The 25,408-nt window shown below is 40.2% G+C and overlaps 1 protein-coding gene across 5 annotated transcripts in view; it reads left to right on the forward strand.

Annotated features, from left to right (window-relative positions):
* The window catches only part of Mid1 (midline 1), a 300,223-nt gene that overhangs the window by 246,510 nt on the left and 28,305 nt on the right, over positions 1–25,408 (forward strand). For all 5 annotated transcript variants that reach the window (XM_070040904.1, XM_070040907.1, XM_070040903.1 and 2 more), the window contains exons 4-5: positions 18,105–18,212; positions 23,660–23,808. In XM_070040904.1, coding sequence (XP_069897005.1) covers positions 18,105–18,212; positions 23,660–23,808 — 257 coding nt within the window. The remainder of the gene's footprint in view (positions 1–18,104; positions 18,213–23,659; positions 23,809–25,408) is intronic.

A 25,408-nucleotide genomic window follows, 5' to 3' on the forward strand; every position in this document is an offset into this window, starting at 1 on the left:
AATTAATTAAAATTAAAGAAAAATAAAGAATTAAAATTAAATTGATTAGAGAAATAAAGATCATAGCAGTACCTGTTTTGATATTTATCCTCTTATTCCTAATTATTAGTATTCTTGAGGGTGTGTGTGTGTGTGTGTGTGTGTGTGTGTGTATGCACACATGCATGTCCCTGCCAGAACTGGGGCTTGGAACTCAGGGCCACACACTCTTGTTTGTTTGTTTGTTTTTGTGCAAGTTTGGCACAACTACCTTTTGAGCCACACCCTTGCTTCCAGCTTTTTGCTGGTCAACTCAAGATAAGAGTCCCTTAGACTTACTGCCAGTGCAGACTTTGAACCTGGATCCTTAGATCTCAGCCTCCAGAGTAGCTAGCATCATAGCTGTGAGCCACTGGCACCTAGCTTCTCAGGAAAATTTGTTCTGGAGACAATTGATCTTGAGCCATGTTTTGCTAACCAGATATTTCTGGGTGCAAGTGTTAAGCTTTGCATAGTGAGATATTTGCATTTATTAAAGGGTTGTATTAAAGGGTCGCCCTTAGTATGAATGGACTGTGAACCTTTCTCCCAGGGGGCTCGCTATCTTCACTAAGACAAAAGATCACCTACAACTCAATTTTCAAAACAATATACAAAGTGTAATTTCCATGGGAGGAAATTTCAGAGAAGTGAGAAATTACTCTCGCCGACCGGGTCGGGAAGGAAGCACGTGATCGTAGCCTGCCTCCAAGTGGGGGCTGTCGGCACCGTTTGGATAAACGGAGGAAGAGGAAAGACACTGTTTCCAGGGCTAACAGGGCATTGGGATGAGAATGGAGGAGTGCACGCACTCACTCAGTGAGCACTTCATTCCGAACACACGCAAAGTGAGTGGGAAGGATAGGTAAGTCTTTCATGTTGCATCGGGGTTCAGACTTTCGTCCTGAGGGTTCATGGGCGGCTATCTGAGCATGTAATTCTGGATATGCTTCACAGTTAAGCCAAGAACCTGTAACTCTTTTCAAGAAACGATTCTTGTAAGTTTTTAGGAGAATAAGATGTATATCTTCAGGCAAACAATTACTCATCCAAGGCCCAACTAAAGGCTCGAGGAAAACTCCAAAGAAGTAGTGGGATGTGTTAGGCACTAGGCATGTTATTTGTTTAAATCAGTGCAGTAGAAAAGTATTTCCTGATCTGCATCCTAGGTTCCTAGACTCTACTTCCTTTTCCTCTTCCTGATGGTGTCCTTGTATTTGGAACTGAGCACTCCTCAGGGAAAAGAATCCCCTGGCTCGATGGAGTGAAAACAAAACAAATAAAATAAAAAAAAAAACACCACACAGCACCGAGGCAACTCCTAATTGTTATAAATTAAGTCAATGAATTCCTTCCCACGACTCAGAAGAAAATGCCACTTCCTTACAAGTCCACCCCTCCTCCTGGGGTTTCATTTCTGCTTTTCTTTAAAAATGAAAGCATTTGAAGGCCTTCCCTCCCCCTCATTGTTTTCATCACTTGTTTTATAAATGAGAGGTAGCAGATGAAATAGACTTTTGATTACATAAGTACCAAATCTCTTAAAAATGAGAAAAGAGAGTAGGAAAATCAAGAGAGTTCTCCACGCAGGACAGATGCTTTATAAGAGCAATACTGGGAAGACTCCCAGGAAATGTTTGTGTAACTTGATGGTTGGGATTCTAGAAACTTAATGAGTTATCACAACTCTCTTTTGTTTACTTCCAGAGAGAAGTTCAGTAAAATGTTCCCTTGAGGGAGTTTAGAGTTAATGTTATTGGGAATAGAAGACAAGCTCATGAAAAGTAATCAAAATGTAGATCAGGAACAAAACTTGGCTGGGCTCACCTGTAATTCCAGCACCCAGGAAGCTGAGGCCGAGGGATTCAGAGTGCAAGGCCAGCCTGGGTTTAAATAGTGAGCACCTGCTTGATCGAATGTAGCATTGACAACAACAAAAAAAGGAACCCAGCTACAAAACGTCCCTTATTTATGTTATGTATAAATGTATCTCTTCATTTTCACACCCTCTTCTTCATTTGCTTTAAAAAATTGAAGATCTGCTTTATCAGCTAAGCAGTTAAAAGCCACTGACGCTTATTAAATTCTGTACACATTTTGAGAATCAAGTCTTACACAGCAAATTCAATTCCTTGACACACAACAGATCTCCATTTGGGGATTTTTTTTTTTTTTGGGTCCAGTTGTGGGGCCTGAACTCTGGGTCTGGGTGCTGTCCCTCAGCTCTTCAGCTCAAGGCTAGCACTCTGCCACTTGAGCCACAGCACCACTTCCGGCTTTTTTCTTTTTGCTTATGTGGTGCTGAGGAATGGAACCCAGGGCCTCAGGCATGCAAGGCAAGCGCTCTACCACTGAGCCACCTTCCCAGCCCCCATTTGGGGAATTATAAGTGATGGAGATTATAGGTCCATACTGAGACAGTGGTAGTGATCAATTGGAAAAGTGTAAGTGATGACCATAGTTGCTTAGCAAAGGAAGAGGCCTGGCCTATTGTACTCTCCTTGTCCCAAGGTCATCTGGACAGTCGTCCTCTAAATTCAGTATCCTGTCAAAATCTTGGCCGTGGTCTCTTTGGTTTATCTGCCTTCTTGGTAGTCACTTAAAAAAATTTGGCACTAGTTTTTCTTTTTAAACCACCCTTTTTTCTCTTTTATTTTAATGGGAAGTCTGTTCTCCTACTGACTCTGTGAGACTTTCCTGTGTTGGCATGTGGTGTGACAGACTTCTTGGGGGTGAATTAAGTGCCATTTTTATTAGATTTCTGCTCCAGTAATGTACTCTGTAAGTTGAGAGGTTTAACAAGGATAAATTATCTTGGGTAATATGTAGGTTTGTGAGAAACTGTAAAGAATAACTTGACAAAACAAATGGGGGTCTGTAGAAGAATTGTTAAGTCACTGATCAAGCATTCTAAATTTTGAAATGAGGAAAAGTCACTTGGTTGAAAAAGAAATGAACCTTTTTGTTGAAATGCATTTTGTCGAACAGTTTTATAATCACATAGCATTGTCTTACTGGGAGACCTTGCCAGTTCCTACATTCAGAGCAAGCAAACACACACACACACACACACACACACACACACACACACACACACACACACACACACACACACACACACACACACACACACACACGCGCGTCTCATGGACACAATCTGGGTGAAGCAGATTCTGTTAGTTGGAGAGGGGTAACATGAATGTCTAAATGAATGTCTAAAATTATGACTCCTTGTCACTTCAGATAAGGATCTGATTCCTACACCATTTGATACCCTATAAAAGATGATTTGGATTTAGATTTTAGGCTTTCTAAACCCTATCAGGTAACCCCCGTTTGGCTATGGTTCTCCATGTAAATAACGTGGGGAAGATGAGGCAGTGGGATGCATATGAGAGCATTCAGAAAGTGGATTATGGTAACTGCTGTGGTAAAGTTGAATTCTGGGGTTTGGGATTCCTATTATGCAGGGTGAAAGGAACTGTTGGTCTATACTGAACTTCAAGTCAGGAGAAGACTTTTTTCTTTTGCTACTACATGTGTATAATGGTTGTGTATCTTTGTTTATGTCACCAAGTTTGCTAAAGTTGACAACTTATGATGTCAACTTATTTTATCTCAGTGGAACTAAAAATTTAATTCCTCATAAAAGTAGTGACTAATACACACTTGAATGTCTCCCCTTAGATTCAGTATTCTTGCCTTAAAATTACTGATTCATAGCAGATATTGGATCCTTTTTTATATTGATGAGTTCTACTGATAGATTATTAGTAAATTTTCCAATATTTTGGAATGAGGGATTAATCATAGAAATGAGTGAGTATAAGCCTTAATTGATTTTACCTTCAGAGTCACATTCTAAAGAAAAAATTTTAAAGCATTATCCAAAGTTTTCATTTGTTCATCTTTCTAGTGTAGATGGGTCAGAGTTGACTTGGATCACTTGTACCTGCCTCTGAAGACAGATTTCCAACTTTAATTCTTATAACTGGCAGCCCAATGGCTGGAAATGGAGAGATCATGGTTTCTCTGATGGATTTTAATGTGACCTTTCCACTGTGTAAAAGAATTCTACTACTCCACACACAATCTTCTTGTCTTGAAACAGTGACCAGTGACGTACTTGAATGGCTGGACAATGGAGATGTTTTTGGCATATTATAAAATGGCATGTTTTTCAAATGGACATTATAGTAATAGCTGTAAGTCAGGTTTCTTAGAAGATGACTTTAGCTCAATGTATCCCAGTGAACATGTCAAAAGTGAGAGAATAGCTCCAAGTGAACAGGTAGAAATCTGGGTTCTCTTATGGTTCATGTTCATTCTGTTCAGATAAGCATGATACCAACTGTCAGCCATGGTTTTGTGACTAAATCAAACTTCTTGATCTAATGTATAGCTAAAATTATTTCCTTCAATAAATAGGTATAAAATTGTTTTCTTTGTACCAATCAAGCCCAAACTATCCTTTTGTATAAAATAATTATAGATCATGTGAGAAACCGGATATATCATCTTTTACCTTCATTCAATTGGCTTCTATTTTTAATTGCTAAATGTGGTAGGAAAAACTAAAGAACTTTGTTCTAATTGTGAAATTCCACAGCAAAATAGTTGAGTCATGCATATAAAATTTCCATTAACAAGAGTGCAATTGTAGTACTGGTTATTTTCATTTTAAACAAAAATATGAAAAATTTAAATTCAGCTCTTTGGAAGGCCTGAGGCTGCCACTATATGTAAAAGGCTCTCAGCAAGGAGCAACACATAAAAGATTTTTACAGCCAAATGAGCTAACTTCTCAGCCTGGGAATTTATTATAAAGCTTTTACTGTACCTGCAAAATGCTTTTCACCATATATGACATCAAATTCATGTATATGAGGTGATGAACCTATTATGACTCCCTAATTCTCTGACTAGGCAAGGTGGTTATTGGGCTGCTATAAGTCCATGCAGGGAAGTCTATAGTCAACTTCCACAGGATTGGGAAGATGGTTGCTCTTTTTTGCTTGCAGGTAGCAGGAGAGGATTAGTGTATAAAGATGTCACAATTCCACAACCACGTGGAGATAGTAGTGGAAGGAAAGCAAAAATGGTGGCACTTAGGCAAATGTGCATGAAAAACAATTATGACCATGTGATAATTATCCCAACAGTCATTTAGTGTAAATGTCTTTCAAATGACCATACATGTATGGCTTGAAGCCAGATAGAACTAAAATCAGCAAGTAAAGAAAATGAGTTTGAGCTGGGTGTGATAGCGCATGCCAATAATCCAGCACTCAGGAGTTAAAGCAGGAGGATTGATAGCACAAGACCAGCCTGCTCTATGGTGTGTGTGTGTGTGTGTGTGTGTGTGTGTGTGTGTGTGTGTGTGTGTGTGTGTGTGTGTGTGTGTGTGTGTGTGTGTGTGTGTGTGTGTGTGTGTGTGTGTGTACTAGTCACTGAACTTCTACCCAAGTCAAGTGGCAGAATTTAAAGAAGTAATTAGAAACCTACATCCTCAAGGGGAATAGGGAATCTCTCACTGAGTTATGTAGAATCCACCATTAACAAAAAAGCTCACTGAGCTTTACAGTTGAGACAGGGAACCTTGTGGTCTTATGAACTGTTCTTAAATCTTTGACCATTAACTGTTGATCTGGTAACCTCAACTTCTTGATGACAAATTCATTTCCTCTAGTAAAAGGGCTGGGGGCATAGCTCAAGCACAGAGCACTTGCCAAGCAAGTATAAGGCCCTGAGTTCAAATCCCAGTACCATTAAAAACCTTAGAAAATCAAATAAGGATCTTGTGTTCTGCTTCTCCAGGAAATGTGAGGTTTATATATAAAGATTAACACCTGAACTATACCACAGAACCAGTAGTTTATATTATAACTTAGCACTAAAATATATGTTTGTGTGTTAATAATTTCTAACATTTAAAGAGAATATGACATATTACAAATTTTTACATTTGCTTTAAGAGTCTAGCTTCATACATAGAATTTATTTTAGGCCTGAGACTTTAGATTGGAAATCAAAACAATATTGCAATGTTTGGGAGAACTTGAGTTCTATGTACTATACACTATTTGTAAGCTTAATTTATTAGATTTATAAGCGCTACTTAAGGACTTAGGAAGGATTAACTGGTTAGGGCTTTAATTTTATCCTGTGAGGGATTTGAATTGCTCATAAAGTAAATTGAACATGTTACATTTGTAAATGTAGTTTAAAATACCGTAGGAATTTGGTGGTAAAACTTGGAAAGATGACACCCAGGAGGAGAGGACTGAGTGGAAGAAGTGCATGAGGGTGTTTTCAGAGCTAGAGAAATGTTTTATATCTTCACTGAGCTGTTCATAGTGTTCGTTAACAAAATCTGTGCAACAATCCCTTGATATAGTATGTAAATATATATAAATTTGCCTCAACTTCAAAAAATGTGTTAAGAATTTAATTAGCTAATTTCTGTATAGAATTGATTGTCCAATGAAGTTGAGTTTATTCAATGCGCATGAATCAAACATTGATTCGCTCAAGGACCTCCTCTGAATGATTCTTCTTGGTTTTATACAATTGGTTGAATTTATAACTAGACAGTGAGATTCGTGATTTGACTCTAAAAGCTTGAGGGAAAATGCAGTTAATGGCTCATATAGATGTGGTCCTTGGGCAGATATGGGGGTGTAAGTTGGTATCTTCTTGGTAGAGCAAGTAGCTTCTGACAGTTGGTGATCACCTGGTTCCGGCTCTCCTCCAGCACTGGCATATTTGTGCATATACACAAATTCACACATCAGACACATTTTCTATCCAAAAGACTGAAACACCCCTCGCCCCTTTAATGCAAGGATGGCACTCTACCACTTGAGCTGCAGTTCCACTTCCAGCTCTTGGCTGTTTAATTGGGGATGTCTCAGAGACTTTTTTGACCAGGCTAGCTCCCAGTCACAGTCCTCAGATCGCAGCCTCTTGAGTAGCTAAGATTATAAGCTGCTCAGAAAAAATTCCCTTCCTGAGAAGATGTTCCCCAAGACAGTGTTTCTGCAATGGCAGATTTCAGAAGCCACATATCCCTAGGGGTACTTTGTAAGTGACAAAGACAGGGAAACCTTGCCCAGGTTGAGGGCTCTGCCATTAGACCAGGGTAAGAGGATGAAGATGGCAAAAGGAAGTAAAAAGGAGAGAGCAGTCTACAGAGGGAGAACATCATTTCTGAGCCCTGAAAGAGGTCACAGAAGGGCTTCCCCTCCCTCATTATATCCCCTTTCTTGCCTTTTGATTCTCTAGGATACTCATTTCTATCCTTTGTGGGTTGTAAAAGAAAATATGAGCCAATAGCCACTTAGAATTAAGTTGGAAAAAAGACATAAAGCAGAACAATTTGATAGATTTTGAGGGACTTAGTCAAACTAACTCTGAAGATGACTGCATGTTTTTGATATCAGACTCTTAATGCACATGCATGTATATGCATACACACATACACACTTCACATTCTGCATACACACATATACACTTCACATTCTCAAAAATTAGCAATGAGAAGACATCTGAAGCCCTTAAGCTTTGCTTCATCTATTATTACTGGTACACTGGTAGCATCCTCCATGTTTGTAGAGGAACAAGTCAACTTTATTTCCTCTTACTTCTATTCCTTAGCTGATAAGGTTATTCAAAAAATCTCTGGAAACCAATAACTTTGATTTCCTATACTTTAACCCGGGGTGGGGAGAGAGGGAGGGAAAGAAGTAAAACTTACAACTGAGAAGCCAGTACCACATAGCTAGTTGGCCTTTTGGATTTTGGTGCAAACTATTTCCTTTTTTAGCATGTTATCTGAAGCTAATGAAGCCAAATGGATGCTAAAGGAAGATAGTTTCTGGGCAGTTCCTTCTTAATGTCTGTCATGAATATGAGCTCATCTGATTGAAAAACAGCCATGCAGATAGTGTCCACAGATGTTCCTGTAAAGAGGACACATGCAAATACTAATCTGGAATCAGCCTCTGGCTACTGAAACAAAGGATCACTTTAATTTTTGCAGAATAAAGTACTTTTTCCTTCTGTTTTTCATGAAATGGCCTTAAAGAATTCCTCTTGTTTGTGGTTTCAGAAAAAAAATCAGAACTATGCCAATGAGGCCCGCCTTTCAGGGTTCTATTAAACAATAAGAAGGCTTTGTTCTTGGCAATAAAATTAAAGCAAGCAGTGTTTCCATTACCTGGCAGGATGCCCTACCCAGCCCCCACCCAACACTAAGCCTGACACACTGAACAGTCTTCTGTTTCCCAGGTAGGAAAGTGAGAAGGGAACATCTGTCAGGCTTGTATATAGAAATATACATTGACCTTTCAGGTAATGAAGGAAGGGAGAAAGTGAAGGAAGGAAAGGGGGTGGGGAGGAGGGAGAGAATTTCTCTTTCAAGTGCTCCTTAACTCAGACTTTCAAAAGATAACGTTATGCTGCAGAGGCTTAAAGCTCTAAAACCATGGTTTTAGAAAGTCAATAGTAATTTCACCGTGAAATGATGGAAGCAACAGGTCTGCAGATAAGGAAATATCTCTTTGAGTCCGGCTTTCTGGAGTTTTATGTTTTCTTTCCCAAGCAACTTTACCAGCCATTGCCCAAATCTAGATGAGTTCCGGTCTGTTAGGTTGCAGGTTGACTGCGGTCCTGAAGTCAGGAATGGTCAAGGCCAAGAGAGGAAGAAACTGCCGATGCAGTCTGTGCCTAGCCTCACAGTCAGTCCTCAGGCACTGCAGCACAGCAAGCGGGCTGACCGGAACACAGCCCTCCCTGGCCTTCACTGGGGCTCATCTCAATGCGGTCATCTCAGTAAGCATGTGTGAACTACCACAGCCAAACGCCTCTGTACAATTAATATACACTGGTAACAAATGAGACGCCATATTGTGGTCTTAGCGCTGTATCCTTGGACTTTTTGTCCCTTGGCCTGAGGGCTTTTTCTGTCTTCAATTCCAGAGAAGAGTGGATGTTCACCTCCAGCTCTGCAGCTCTAGCTGTCCCCTGTTGCATTAAGTGTCTCACTTCCTCCCTACAGTGGCTCACTGGAATTGATCTCCAATTGCCCGAGTATCCTTAGTAAGGCTCATGTTACTGGCTTCATACCTTCCCTGCTTCACTCCGCTACTTCCTATTGGTGCTTCTTGGCAACTGTCTGTACTTCCTTCCTTGTCTTCTAACTTTCTTCAATGAGAACAGAATCACCAGCCACCTCCAAAATGAAGTGATAGCACACATCCCTTTCCTGATCATGACCATGTTCAGTTTCTAGAAACCCTCCTCTTTTTTTACTGTATTTAGATGAACATGAATATTAAATACTAGGCAGAAAAGATATTAAATAGCCAGTTTATGAGCATCTGCTGATATTCTGAAGCAGTAACAACTAGGCAAGATTTGTACAAATCACTTGTGGATGCATCATAAAGACAGAACAATCCAGGCACCCTTGGCTCACACCTGCAATCCTAGCTACTCAGGAGGTTGTTATCCGAGGATTGTGGTTCAAAGCCAGCCACCACGGGCAAGAAAATCCATGAGACTCATCTCCAGTTAACGAACAAAAGTCCAGAACTGGTAAAGTGTTCAAGTGGTAGTGGCTGGAGCAGTAGAGCATTAGCTTTGAGCAATAGAAGCTCAGGGATGGCACAAAAAAAAAAAAACACAATAAAGACAGAATAAGACTTAACATTTTCCAGTTGCACTTCTAGGTTTCTGTTTAATCAGTGATATAATCAAGTATATTTCACTCACTGAATGGAATAGCAAAGACGAGGGATATGATCCTCATTTTCTAGAACTTTGTGGAAGACCAGATGACATCTATATTTAAATAATCCGAGCCTGAATTGGAGTTTAACTTAGTATTTTTCCAGTACAACACTATTCAGGAATCATGAGAAATGACATGTAAGATTGCAAGTAATTAATATAAGGCCATGGAATAAAAGTTTCCTCTTTCCATTAGAAACAACGTCCTCTCTTGGAATATATCACCACATCTTCCCTGGTACTTTATCAGTGATCATCCTAAGTTAATTTTTCACCCTCAAAAAAAAAGGCTGATTTTTACTAAAGATTTTTTTTGAAAATTACTTAATAGTACATGACTATGTTTGAGAAAATATATGAAAACTAGAGATAAGTGCTCATGACAGATTAATAGATTTAAAAAAAAAATTCCGTGTGCCCAGCCCAAACGGAAGGGTGTAGAGCATTTGTTTTATAAAGTGTATAATTAATAAGAAAAAGGAAGGGAGGAGATTATTATTTTTGAATGAATTATGAGTAACACCTTCCATTCTGCTTCTTCATTTCGGAACAGCTTTGAACAAAGTTACCATTACACACAAAAGGAGAAATCTATGGTATTAACACCAAGGTAAAGCTGAAGTTAGCTGAGTGTATAGGAAAAAACATCTCAGGAAGGACAGCATTTGTTAAAACTGACAAATCGGCATCAGGGAGATGCTAAGAACCAGGTTGCAAGTATATCATTTTTAAATTGGAATCCTGTTAATTCAGTAAATATAACAACTATTCATGCCTGGAAGGAAGATAGTTAATACTGATGGAACACCTATTATGCCCCAGATTGTACAAAGATCTTATTTTTGAGAATTAGCAAACATTCTCAGATTCAATATATTTTTCACATCTATAGCCCTTTGACTCTGAAGCCCTTGATCTGTTCCTCACACTAGAGGTTGGCAAACCATGATCCTCAGACTAAACCTGACCTATGTCCTGTTTTTGTAAGTACAGTTTTATTGGAACACAGTCAGACCCATTTGGTTTCACATTGTCTGCAGCTGCTTTCTCATTCCAACAGTGGAGTTGAATAGCTGAGGGACCATATGGCCCATAAAGTTAAAATATTTATTGTTTCTCACTTTGCAAGGAAAGTTACCCAACTTCTAGTCTACACCATGGAAGACTCTCCAGCCTTCACAGGATCTATTTGGGATTTAAAAATGTCAAAGATTCTAGAGTTAGTTCAGCTTCTTGTTATAACATCCAGCGTCATTAATTAACCAGATAACCAGCATAGGCTGGCGGATCCAAGCAAGAGTCTGTAACTTTAATTGTACATAAACATTCCAGATGAACAGAGCTGATGAACAACAGTGATTTTGAACATAGTGTTTTGTAATTGCCATGTGCCAAGCATGTTTCAATGGCTTTCCATGTATTCATTCATTAGTTCTTGCCAAGGTTTCTGAGCCTTGGTTCTAGTGACACTTGTGATGGCCAGTTCTCTTTTGTGAGATCCTGTGCATTGTGGGATAGTTAGTAGCATCACATTTGTTCTGCTAGGCAATAATTCATATTTCCTTATTATGTAGATAAGAAATTTAAATGGTAGGTAGTATAGGTAAACATCTAAGAACATGCAGCTAGTAAGTAATAAAAACCTATCAATCTGAGGAAAACTTCCCAAGGCCCCGAGCTCTGAACCATTGCCTCGTTTAGCTCTAGCTCTCTCTAAATTATTTTACCTTATTTGAAAATTTTGCTTGGCTGATGATGAATTAGCAACAGCATAACCAACATCTTGGATGGCCGTGTTCTGTATGCAGCTCACGCGAGTGAAACATCTTGGTGTGACGTTTGAACGTTTTAGGCACTAGCAGTAGCATTTTTGCTAGGCAATTGTATTGCCTTTTAATTCTTTATAAGAAGAATTTTATATGCTGTTCGCCGCAGTGTGTCACTATTTCTAATGGGATAGCAATGCCTTTTCCAACATAATCTTGGAAACCTCAAGAAAAAAAGACATATCATGGGGTTCCTGGGAGTTGTTTTTATCCATAGCAGCTAGGTAACAGATTCCTGTCTTTATAGTTAATCAATATGTGGACCTGAACTTTTTTAGACTAAATTATTTTCTACCATGGTGCTCTGCGCTAAAGACCAGATTTCACATAGCTTACATCGACTGTAATACTATGATCATTTCCCACCAAAAACACTTTACGTAGGGATTCCATATTTTATTTTTCTGAAAGCTCAAAAATGTTCATCAAAAGGATTAAATATTGATCACTAGAGAAGTAGCTTAGGCATGGGCTGGGCCATGTACAGGGCCATGAGACTGATTCACAGCACCGCAAAACAGTTAAATACTACATGAAAGTACTGAACATTAAACATTATTGTCATATGCTCTGGTTTTTCCTTCAAAGGCAGAGACCTGCCTCTGTCTCTTTGTCTGCCTGCCTGTCTGTCTGTCTGTCTGTCTGTCTGTCTCTCATTCTCTCATTCTGTCTTCCTCTACCCTACCCACTTGAGTTAGGTCCTCCAATATTTGATTTTGGTATAAGAGAGATTCAGGGTAAAGCTCTCTCTGTCTCTCTATCTCTCTCTGTCTCTCTCTATACACACACACACACACACACACACACACACGTATATATTAGATGAATTACAGTAATATTTCTGCTCTGACTCAACTCTCCTTGGCTCAGTTTTATATACAAACCAAAGTATTAGAATCCCTTTCATTGTTCCTTCTGGCAGCTCTGTCTGACTTCTGCCTCAGGATCTGGAATGTTCATCACAGCTGCCTTTGGCAATAAAACGCAAAGCACCCTCAGATCCTCATATTTCTCTTTGCACCTGGTCAGCTGTGCACAGCAGGGGGCAGGGCCCACGTGCACACAGCGTGCCCGCCCACCCTCGCTCCCCTTGCTGGCCAAGTATCAATCGGCTTATCCATAGCTCACTTGGGTTTTGGTTACTCCAGTCCTGGCCAACTTAATTAATCTGGAAAGAAGTCCTGTGGTGTGTGTTTTTGAGGATGGTGAGATGACTTTGCCGTGTTTACAATAGCACTAATCCCTTCAAATTTGAGTTCGGGATCAAAGTTGTATATGCTTTGTAATAGAGACAAGTACTTTTGAGCCCAAACAATAACTACAGCATATATAACAGTATATGTAAATAAGCTTCGAATTTTCCCAAAGCCACCTTAATTTAAACCAGTATAGGATGGCCCAGCATATGCTTTCACCATGCGAATGCAATCTAGGCACTCTTTACAGAGTTAATGTTCGCCTTTTAAACCCACAGAATCTTTGGTAGTGATTTCAAAGAGAGCAAAGTTCAGAGTCTTGAGGATCATGTTTGATGTACCATTTCAAGACTGCACTAATTGTAAAGAAATTTGGTACAGGCCTCCTGGCTTGCACAACTCTGGGGGGTCACCATTCTTGTGGCATTCCAACCGAATTACGTAACAGAGCATCTAGCTTTCCTCAGCCCCCTGAAATAAGATTTCCTGTCTCCAACATATTGGGCTTATCCTGTCTTGAGGTCACTTGAGCCTTTCTATCTGTGTACAAACAGGAAGTGATCTATCAAGTCAGTGTTTCCTTTTCAAAGGAGGAATTAGGAAGGTCTATTAGGAAAGTGTGGGCAGATAGTGGCTAACCTATTTGAACAACGCATTACCAAATGAGAAAATTAAGTTTTCACTAAGATACTTTAGTCCACTTTTACCTGTGAGAACTGACTACATCCTTCCCCTAACTGATGTTCCCTGGAAGAGTTTCATAAAATACTTCTATAGATTTCAGGCCCACGTGTTTGAAATCTAATGATGTTTATACCCTGCAATGAACCTCTCATTTTGCAATTGAATCTATGTCAAAAGAGCAAGGTTTTGGAAATTCTACTTAGAAACCATTGGCTGCTAAAGAACATTTCACAAACACGTAGTCCAATTTTTAGTGTGTCTATGTAATTAAATCTCTTTAATGTTTATACATATTTGACAAGGAAAAAAATGTGCCCTCTTTACCCCACACCTTCCACAAAATCCTGTAACACTATTACACCATAAAACTTAACAGCGGGCACACTCATGGTATTATTAACTCATTATGTGTAACTACATCTCTAGAAAGGAAGGTAAACAGCGGGACTGTCACTGACTGTTGGTGTCCAATATAAGCTTTGCTAGAGCAGAGCACACTTTGGTGTTGGATTGGATCTGTGGGCCACAAGGGCCAGGCCTGAGTGCTCCCCTTCTGTGCCCACTTCATGATTCAGCTTTCTCCTTTCATTCACACTGTAAAGGATCACAATGTCATGGTCTGAGGAGCAGTAAAATCCCCTGAGGAATAGCAGGAATTGGGTCAGCAACTCCCTACAGGCAAGACTTCTGCTGTGTCCTCCTTATGTAATTTCCCTTCCAAGTCTACCCTTCCCCCTCCCCAAATACTTCAGTCAGTTACGACATAGCAGACAGCTATGTTTGTGATTTACAGGAATTTTAGGCTACATAGTCTGTGAACATGGACATAGCCCATCCCGAACTATTGCCTCTAGAGAATATAGGTGCGGACCTCTATCTTCCCGCCTACCCTATGTGCAGCACTTACTGATCCACTGTGGAAACCCACTAGCTATAGTGACTAAACGAACACTAGTCAGTGCTGAATGATAGACTGGCTGGATGATAGTGCTGCCCTTTCCAAGAAGAGTTTGAAGTGTTTTGTGAAAGTAGACAGGACTTGAGCTGGTGTGGGATTGGCTAAGACACTTCAACCTCAGATAATGTGTGAGAGTCAGTAAAAAGAGGTGAGAATACATTTGCAGTTGAGAAAGAATAGAGATTGGCTTTTAACTGTAACAGCATGAACTAGAGTATGTGCAAAGAGATGAAGTTGGTACTAAGGAATAAAAGATAACCCTGAGGAGATGATGATGCATTTCAGGCGAAAAGAAGCTGTTTATAAGATGGAGAGAGAGTGCATGCTCAGTACATATCAGAGGCCCAAAACAAAAACAACTGAATGTCAGAACGTGGGGCTGATGTGATAATAATAGTCATCTCTATACTTGATAGAAAGCTAGCCGTGAGGGCGCTGACATGGACAGAGGTCCATTTTCAGCTGCATTTTGTCCTGAGAAGCCATGGGCTCTGAATGAAGGAGTATTACCCCACTTTTAGCATGTTTCAAAACTGGGATACAGTAGTCACTCATAGCTAGGCATCATTCCTAATTTTTTCTGTCCCATTACTGCCTTTCATTTAGACACTAAGGAAGAGCTGGATAACACAAACTTGGAAGTGTAGGCGGAAGGGTTATTTCATGCATCCTTAGATTGGCCCTACTCAGAGCATGTCTATCATCACAATTTGATTTCTGATTCAAAAGTTGTGAATCCAAAATGAAAGGAGCTGCAACCTTCTAAACCAAACCCAAGAACCTGGAACACCTGAATATATTGCACGAAACCCATAAATTCTACTATATTTGAATTAATGCTTCGTATGAGAAATGAAATCCAATCCAATCGTTAACATTTTAATGATACTATGAAACATCAAAACTGTGAAAAACTTCATCGTAGTTCAGTGAAATTTTTGTAATACAGAATAATACTTAACTTCTATTATTTTACCTTTAGGGCTACAAGAACGCTAGAGTTAACAAAAATTTGGAGGCTCATCAAAGTAGAAAAAGAGATTCAACTTTTCTGGTTTCAAAGTAAAGTTCAATCTGTATTCTTTGAAAAATCTAGGGAAAATACTTGGCCTAAAATTAACAGATCATGTTCCCAAATTTCTGAGAATTTATGTTTTGAGGTAGTGGTGATTATGGTGTCACATTTACCAGAATATATTTGCCTCAACAACGTAGATTTAAATCTACTTTTAAAAAATGAAATCAGCCTATCCAGTCTAAAAATCAAATAGTGAAAATTTGGACTAAACTAATTGTGTTTGAAAGGCAACTAGGACACTTTTACTACCATAGAGTAAGTCTATGTGATATTTGTTGTGAGAGTAGAGTGAATCCTATTAAGAGGGAACATCAAGAGATGGGCACTGGTGGCTCATGCCTCAAATCCTAGCTTCCCAGGAGGCTGAGAGCCGAGGATCACAGTTTAAAGCCAGCCTGGGCAGACAAATCTGAGAGAGTCTTATCTTAACCTGTAAAAAGCCAGAAGTGGAGGTGTGGCTCAGATGGTCAAGTGCCAGTCTTGAGTGAAAAAGCTAAACAAGAGTGTGAGACCCTGAAGTCAAGTTCCGACACCAGGGAACAAAGGGATAAGGGGAGAGTCTAGCCAAAAGTTTCGTCAAAGAATCTTTGTGCTACTTTCCAGAAGTATCAGTCTTACAGCCCAAAAATTGCTCCCTTGTGCTCATGTTATCAATATGATCAGTCATTAAATTCATTTCATGCTCAAAAAGAAAGATAACTTTATTTAGTGTGTCAAACATTTGATAGCTAAATTTATTTGAGAAACCTCAAGAGTCGCTAGAAGTAATAACATGATAGTAACAGTAGGAGAACAATTACTGAGTATAGCGATTATCTTCCTTGAAGCCTTAATCTGGTGTTGTGTGTGTGTGTGTACAAATGAAAGTGCTCACATGTGCTAATATTGAAGCTTGAACTCGGGGTCTTTCACTTGACATTTTCATACAAGGCTGGCACTCTACCACTTAAGCCACACCTCCACTTTTTGAGGCATTAGTTTGAGTTCTCCATGCAAGTCAATGCATCTGTCATTTTGCCTTCATTATTCAGACAGCCCTTTAGCAAATAACCTCTGTGTACCAATTGAGAGCTTAGAACAGAGCCTCGTCTCTACGAGATATGTTAGACTAAGCAGTGTCATTCTTTGCGATATTACAACTTTCATAGGTGTGCTAAAATAATAAAGTGCATGCATGCTGTGTTCTTCTCCCACAGCTGTGCTTTTTTTGAGTTTCTGTTTGTGAAGACAGATTTCAGATTGTCATGTGGTAGAGGAAATAACACGTACAGAGTATTTCCCAAGCCTAGTTGCCAAGAATGAGCTAATTGTAACTCTGCTTTGCATACAATGAGTCTCAACATTTTCAAGTATGGACCATTGTATACAGATATATCCTTGCAGGAGAAAAGAGTGCCTTCATTTGTACAATGTTGCTCTTTCTCTTTACCAAGAGTAAAATTTAAAATCATGTCATAAAATTAACACAACCTCAAAATTATCTTTGTATATTTTCTGCTATCATTATAAATCTGAAACTGATGGCTATATTTAAAAGAAATTTTGCACGAATATGATGTAAGCTTGGAAATTGTCTTTATGAGTCATTAGTAAATGTCCTCTAAAATAAGATTAGCTATTTTTTTAAGAAAATGTAGGACAGACTTACCACTTTTTTTTCAAGACATAAAGGTCAGAATTACAAATATATTTCACTTGTCAATCCCATTCTGTTTCCAACTAATTGATAATGGCAGTAAACTCGTTGTGTTTGGAAATGCTCTGAGGCTAAGTCTAACTTAGCAGACAAGATTGTTGTCATTAGTTAATAATGGTTTCTAAGGATGGAAGTCCTACATTTGCTACTTTGGGAAATAATAAGAGTTGACATTTAAAAAATACTTTTAGCTAGGCACTGGTGGCTCATGCGTGTAATCCTCACTAAGCATTTGGCTGAGATCTGAGGATCACTGTTCAAAGCCTGCCCGGTCAGGAAAGTCCATGAAACTCTCCTCTCCAGTTAACCACCAGAAAACCAGAAGTGGCGCTGTGACTCCCAGAGGTAGAGTGCTCACCTTAAATGAAATAGTTCAGGGACAGCACTTAGGCCCTGAGGTCAAGCCCCATGACTGACCAAAAAAAAAAATACTTTTAGAGCCAGGCATGGCAGCATGTAACTGAAATTCTGGCTACTTACGAGCGTGGAGATGGGAAGTATCTTAGTTCAAGGCTAGCCTAGGCAAAATGTTCCCGAGGCCCCATCTCAACCAACGACAAACTGGGGTGTGATGATGCACATTTATATTCCAAGCTATATAGAAGGCAGACATGGGAAGATCATGGTCAGAGGCTAGCCCTGGGCAAATTTTGAGACCCTATCTGAAAACGAAAACTTGAAGGGTTGGGGTATGGCTTAAGTGGTCGAATGCTTATCTAGAAAATGGGAGGCCTTGACTTCAAACCTCAGTACTGCCAAATATCTGTGTTTAGATATTGCTTGAAACACAGTAGTCTCCATTAAAAATAACACTTACCTGAAGACAAAGACTAAATTCACTTCATTAATTCTCTAGGTTAATGCAGCACGTCAAGAAGCCAAATTGACTGAAGAGTGCGATCTTCTCATTGAGATCATTCAGCAAAGACGGCAAATTATTGGAACCAAGATCAAAGAAGGGAAGGTATGATTTCTAGGACAGATTTCCCATTCTCCACCTGGAGGAAACATAGTTCCATGTACTTCAGTGACTTTGGAAGCATTCCCCATTCTCTCTTTCTATACTTGCCCCAATTTCCTCTCAAGTCTTTATCTTAGTCCGTTTTGGTTAATATCACACAACATCTGACATTTCACAATACATAAAGAAAAAGAACTTCATTTGTCTTCATGGTTCTGGTAGCATGGCACCCATATCTGATGAGGGCCCCTCGTGATGTTACAATATGACTGAGAAGCAGAAGGAGACATGGACATGTGCAAAAGAAGCCAAGGACTTGGGTAGACTTATTTACAACCTGTCTATGGGTAACTAACCTAATCCCACTATATTGAATCTACTTTTTGGAGTGGAGTGCCCATTACTCAAAATGCCTCTCAAAAGCCCCACTCACTCTTAACACTATTACACTTGGGACCAAGTCTCAATATGAGCTTTAATGGGGACAAACCATATTTAACCCACAGCATTTTTTTTTTTTTTGCTGGTCCTGGGGCTTGAACTCAGGGCCTGGGTGCTATCCCTGAACTTTTGTGCTCAAAGCTAGCGCTCTACCACTTGAACCATAGCTCCACTTCTGGCTTTTTTTCCAGTTAATTGGAGACAAGAGTCTGGTGGAGTTTTGTGATCTGGGCTGGATATGAGCTGTGATTAACAAAGTCAGCTTCTTGAGTAGCTAGGATTACAAGCATGAGCCACCAGTGCCTGGCTTTCATTTCTACATTTTTAATGTTTTTGTATGTGCCTGACCTTTTCTGGCTGATTAGAGGTACAGAATTTTACAGACTTTCCTGCCCAGGCTGGCTTTGAACCATGATCCTCAGATCTCAGCCTCCTGAGTAGCTAGGATTACAGGCATGAGCCACTGGTGCCTGGCTAAATTTTTACATTTAATTCTAAACTGACAAATTACAGTTGTATATACTGTATGGTCCAAGGTGATTTATGTCTCCAATATGGAATAATTAAATCAAGTTGAGTAATATATCCCTCATCCCTCACTTCACTCATGGGAGGGGGTTGAAATTTAATCTCTTAGCAAGTTCTGAATGTACAGTTCATTGTTTTATAATGTATACCAAGCTGTACACTATACATCTCAATTTAAAAAAATAGTAAAAGCTGGGCGCTGGTGGCTCACAACTATAATCCTAGCTACTCAGGAGGCTGAGATCTGAGGATAATGGTTCAAAGCCAGCCTGGACAGAAAAGTCTGTGAGACTCCTATCTCCAATTAGCCACCAGAAAACCAGAAATGGCGCTGTGGCTCAAGTGGTAGAGTGCTTGCCTTGAGCTGAAGAGCAAAGGGACAGTGCCCAGGCCCAGAGTTCAAGCCCCATGACTGACCAAAAAAAAATAGTAAAGAAAAGGACTTTTTTCCTATTTGTGGCTTTGTAGTACTATATTCGTATTAGTGCCTTATTGCTGCTGCAACAGATCATTATAAACTTGGTTCCTTAAAATAACCCAGATGTATTATCTGTTCCCCCAACTTCTCTGACACTAATTTTTCTTCTTCTGGTTTTACTAGAATCACCCACTTACTCCAATATCACTTCCTCGTCTCCAGAAAACACCATCTGCAAGGTCCCTTTTATGTGGAGACAATCTCGTCTCCAGAAAACACCATCTGCAAGGTCCCTTTTATGTGGAGACAATGTATTCAAAGATTCCTGAGGCTGCAGTGTAGACATCTTTCAGTATCCCTTATGCAACTTGCATCTACACTCCACCACAAGTTCCCAGCCCAAACAACTTCTTTTTGCCTTCCTCGTTTGTACTCCCCAGCATGAGTTTCTCAGTCTACATCAGAATCATGGAGAGTGACCCAGTGTCAGTCACAGTGGTACTTGGAGTTCATGCTTGGATGCATACACAATAAGATGGCAAAGTAAATAGGAGACAGCTGGACTGAAACAAAATCATTATCTCCATGGGGACAGAAAGAAGACAAAATTGCAAAGCTGTGACGGTGTCTAGAGACACCAGCTAGTGCCTTTTGGTCTAGAACAGACCAAAGTAGCTCTAGCCTTAATAGTTGTGGTTAAATCTTCATGAAACTTTTGGGGAAAAGATGTAGAAGTGCTCCAGATAGGATAGGGATGGAAATCGGGTTCATTGCTTAGCGCCATGGACTTTACAAGATTTGTTAGTTCATTAAATCGAGATCTTTGCCCTTGTCTGTCCTGTGGGGTATTTTTCTAGTGGACTTTATACTCAGGATTCTGGAACAAATCTGTTGTTAGGTTGAGGCTTATATGACAGTCCTTTCTGATATTCTGCGAGAGCCCCAGAAACAGAGAACTAAGACAGGATTCATGAGTACTGATCTAGTCGAAACTCTTGTGGTGTGGAAACATTAGATAAGGCAGGCTGCACAGTGCAGAGTCAGCCATCATTACTTCTCCTTGGAACTGAAACACTAAGCTCAATTCCAAAGCAATGAGTCTTAAACGTCTGCAAGTACAGCCAATAAAGTCAGCAGGCACATTAGAGATTCGTTTTGTGGGAGAATATGAAAGTGACTTTTAAAGAAATTGTCTTAAGATGTTCAAAGAAGTAAGTGAAGAAAGAACTTTGATTTTAAAAGAGGGGAACAACAGTGAGGCCATGAAAGAAGGAATGAAATGTAAGAAAATACATCCAAACACAAATTAGTCGTTTTGATGATCACTATGTAGATATGTAAATTAAAAGGAACCACAAAAGAAATTTGGAAACTTGAGTTTGGCCCTCCACCTGGAGAACTCCAAAAATACAGAAAGGCACAGCAGAATCTGAATGACAATAAAGCAGGACAGATGTCCATTGAGTTTGAACTCAAAGATTAGGTTACATTGTTTTTTTACACACTGGTCCTGACCGAAGTAATGATTCACCACTTGCAGGTTAAAATATTTATTGCTTGTTAAAATGCAAATTCCTGCTGTTCTGCCAATTCCAGCTTCTTTACTAGAATGTTGGAGGGTGTGCCCAGACATGCACAGTTTTTCTTTAAAAAGATCTCCTGCTGATTTACTCTTTAAGATTGTTTTATTAGCATACATTAGTTATACGAGGGAGGGGTTCATTGTGACATTCTGATACATGCATGTGATGGACTACAGTCCCTCACCCCCCTGTCTTAGTCTCCCTTACTCCCCTCCCCCCTGCTGATTGTGCACATAATTTTGGTAAAACTCCAGTGGAGCCTATCAGATGGAATTGTACACAGACTTATAGTTGAAGTCATGCCCCAGATTGTTCTCTCTAGAACAGTTTGATATTTTGTCCCATTTCAATTTATGCATCACTTACTGCTTTTCTTCCCTTTCCCTTTTTCTTTTTATCACTTTGAACTTGAGTGTTGTAGAAGACAAAATTGGAGTCATTGTCACATTTGGAATCTGTATAGTCTCTACTAGACATATCCATCCCCATGAGAAATGCTTGACCTGAAAATTATTTTAGAGATACTGGAGTTTAAATTTGGAGCCTCAGGCTTCCTAGGCTGGCACTCTGCCATCTGAGCCATGCTTCCAGCCTGGCTTTTTGCTGATTATTTTGAAGATGGAATCTTGTAGATTTTTCCACTTGGGCTGCTTTCAAATCTCCATTCTCCAGATCTCTGGCTCTTGCATAGCTAGGATTATACATGTGAACCACTGGCGCCCAGAGGCCTGAAAGTTTTGTAACGTTAGTTTTTGTTAGAGTTGTATTGAGCATCTTCACATTTTCCATGTAATTTAAATTACTCTTTAAGTTGTGCTTAAGCATTCCATTCACATGTACTGGGGACTTCCAAGTTCTTTTTCCTTCTGGAATTTTCCCTTCCTCTGACAGTTTCTAATGGATGTATTCTAATATCCTGAATTGGACTGGATGGCTTCCTTGGCCTTGCCTCTGGATATAATGATGCCAAAAGTTCAGTTCCATTTGGTGTAAAGTAAGTGGTATTTCACTCAAGCAAGGTCCACAGTTAACCTCCAGGGGAACAGGCACCACACTTAGACCGAGCAAAGCCTTTTACCACGCTTGAGAACAGATACTGTTTGCCCCAAATTTTTAACATTTCTCTTTCTAGCCCTTCATTCGAGATTTTTCTCACCTGCCTGTAATCTTGTGTGTAGCTCGTTAATTGCACATGAACTTCCTTTGTTTGCTGTAGTACATACTTGGAATGGGACGTTCTTGAGAAGCCTCCGGTTCTGACATCTCCTTCCTTCCTTTGCTTCTATTAGCGCTGTTCAGGGATGATAATGATGACTTGGCGAAAGCAGGAATTTCTTGGACTTAGCAGGAATTCTGGAGGGATCCTGAGCCAGCCAGCCTTGTCTGTAAGACAGATTAACCGGCCTCCTCCCTACCCTTTCACCCAAGGCTATTTTCCATTCCGGAATTAGCAGAAAGCCAGCCAAAACCATCCCCGAGTGTGTAGATGGGGGCAGTAGGTGCAGGGCGATTCCAATTAGCAGTCTAATTTTAACTTGGCTCCTGGCCGGAAGGCTTCAGCTCATAGCACATTTCAAACACCAGAGCGACGATCAAGTCGGTTGGTTACCTTGGACTTCATCTTGGCCTGCCTGAGAGGTTATGGTCCATTACACTTGAGGGTCATTTTCAAGCAAGACAGAGTCAGGAATTGGAATGGAGATTGCGAAGCAAGTATGTGTTTTATCCCAACTGGGAACTGCTTATCAAAATAGTTCTTAGTTATCAAGTAAGCACAAAGTGCCTGGAAATGACGTTCCTAGCGAGGGGAAATGACCCAGCTGTGCTTTTTTTGGCTTTCTCTCCTCTGCTCAACAGGAAAAATATTAATCAATGGGGAAAAAAGGCTCCCTTTCTGTTAATTTAACACATGAGTTTTAGTGTGGGAAGTAGCAATACCTAATGCTTTTACATCACAGTTTTACTACAGTGGATTACACAGAACTTTTTAGAAAACGGTTTTGACTTAAGCTTCAAATTTGCACCTCTAGAGTTGCTTTCTTTTCTGGATGGTGCAGCTGAAAGTCCGAGATCAAGAAAGTTCCAGGGTTCCCTCTGGTCCAAGGATACTGATGTCAGAGAGTGGAGGAAAGAGGTGTGGTGACCCTTGTGTACACACCACCCGGCGACACCTTTTCCCCTCCATCAACAGGGAAGCAATTAGCAATCCAATGTTTCCTCATAAAACAAATTAGCAACTCTCCTCCAAGGAGATAAAGCATGTCTAAGGATTTAGTCCCGCAATGGGGCTTTGCAAGTTTCCACCTCTCGTGGTGTTTACTTTCTGAACTGGGATGGAAAGGCAGCATATGTACAACAAAATGCACGCCCCTCAGAAGGGCCCGTCCAGCCTGCTGGCTCTTTTCCCCAAGATTGTGCCAGCCATGTATTTGGTGCTTCTCTGTGCCAACCAAGTGTCTCTGTGTCTCTTCTTGCTCAAGGTGATGAGGCTTCGCAAACTGGCTCAGCAGATTGCAAACTGCAAGCAGTGCATTGAGCGCTCAGCATCGCTCATCTCCCAAGCAGAACACTCTCTGAAGGAGAACGACCATGCCCGCTTCCTGCAGACTGCCAAGAATATCACTGAGAGGTGAGTGCAGGTGTAACAGGGACTCCAAGTGGAAGCAAACAAACAAAAGGGAATCTTATCTTTCATAGTAGGCTTCGTCTGTCTGAAAACAACAGCCGGTAATGATCAAGGTTGACTCACGTTGGGAGAGAAAGGGCCAAACCATCAACCTCATACTGCCTTCTTTTTAAAATATCCTCTAAGGGTTGGCAAATGCAGTCATATTCAATGTACATATGTGAAAAATGGAACTAGCAAGGCTGCAGGGATAGGTCGGCTTGGGAGAGAGGAAGAGAATGACGAAAGGGGTGATATCGATCAAGAAGCAGCACACTCAAACTGACATGTTGACTTGAAACCCCTTAGCACAAGTGTGGAAGATAATCAAACATACCCTCTATTCCAGTGGTGGGAAGATTTTTAAAAAGTTATCTGATTGGTCAGCCCAGTGGTAAGACTGGCAAGGGTGAATATTCTCCCATTCCATTTGCCTCATTGGCGTACAAATTACTTGGCTCTACAGGTGCAAATACCTGTAAGATCACTAGTGGATCCAAAGAGAAGCACTAGTTAGGCTGGGTGTAAGCAACTCCACATGAATGACAGCTCTAAGCAATGTCCTTAGCCTTGACTTTTCATTCATTTGAACTTTCACAGTCACACATCCTTTAGGCAAAGCAATAATAGAATTCTGCCATTAAAAGACCTCATTCATGCTGGCAAACTGTCTTTTTATCAGTCCTGGGGCTTGAACTCAGAGCCTGGGCACTGTCCCTGAATTCTTTTGCTCAAGGCTAGCTCTGTACCACTTTGAGCCATAGCTCCACTTCCAGTTTTCTGCTGATTGATTTGAATCTCACCGACTTCCCAGCCTTGGCTGGCTTTGAACTGCAGTCCTCAGATTTCAGCCTCCTGAGTAGCTAGGATTACAGGCATGAGGCACCAGTGCCTGGCTCTTGGAAACTCTCTTGCAAAGGATCAGAGAGTAAATTTGTTTGGCTTAGTGGGCTAGAAGGTCTTGATTATAACTACTCGACCCTGCCTGCAGAGCCCCACAACAACCATAGATGAATCTGGGAACAAATGGGTGTGGCTGTGTGCCAGGAAAGCCATTTCCAGGCTTCCAGGGGTACTTTGCCAACCTACAGTCTAGGGCTGCATCATCTTATCACTTGAGTTCCATCAGAGACATACAGAAAACTTAAATTTATTGAGTGCTTACTTGGTTTGAACACTGTGCTAATTCTCAAACTATCATTTAGAGATGAGCATTGATGTTTCCATCCATGTGTCTTTAAGAATGTAGTATGCAGTATTTTCATAACTCAGGTGTAAGTTCTAGCCAACCAACTTCATTGTGTCATTTTCCTATAGTTGAGAAATATTCCCTATGCAGCTGATTCAATACTTACCTCTCCTAAGGTCACAAATAACAGCTGGCCTGCATCACTTTTATATCTTTAAAATGCTTTCCTCCCTGTTCTAAGAGACACCAGTTTCTTTCCTTGTGACTCCTAGTTTCCAAGGGCTTAATTGTTTGCTCTGCTCTCATCTGGATCATGTCCAGTTGCTCCATATCCATTCCAGTGTTAAACGTATATACCAGGAATTTTCACTAGAC

The sequence above is a fragment of the Dipodomys merriami genome, unplaced genomic scaffold, assembly GCF_024711535.1.
Source record: "Dipodomys merriami isolate MVZ:Mamm:240054 unplaced genomic scaffold, mDipMer1.0.p SCAF_3, whole genome shotgun sequence".
Lineage (NCBI taxonomy): Eukaryota > Metazoa > Chordata > Mammalia > Rodentia > Heteromyidae > Dipodomys > Dipodomys merriami.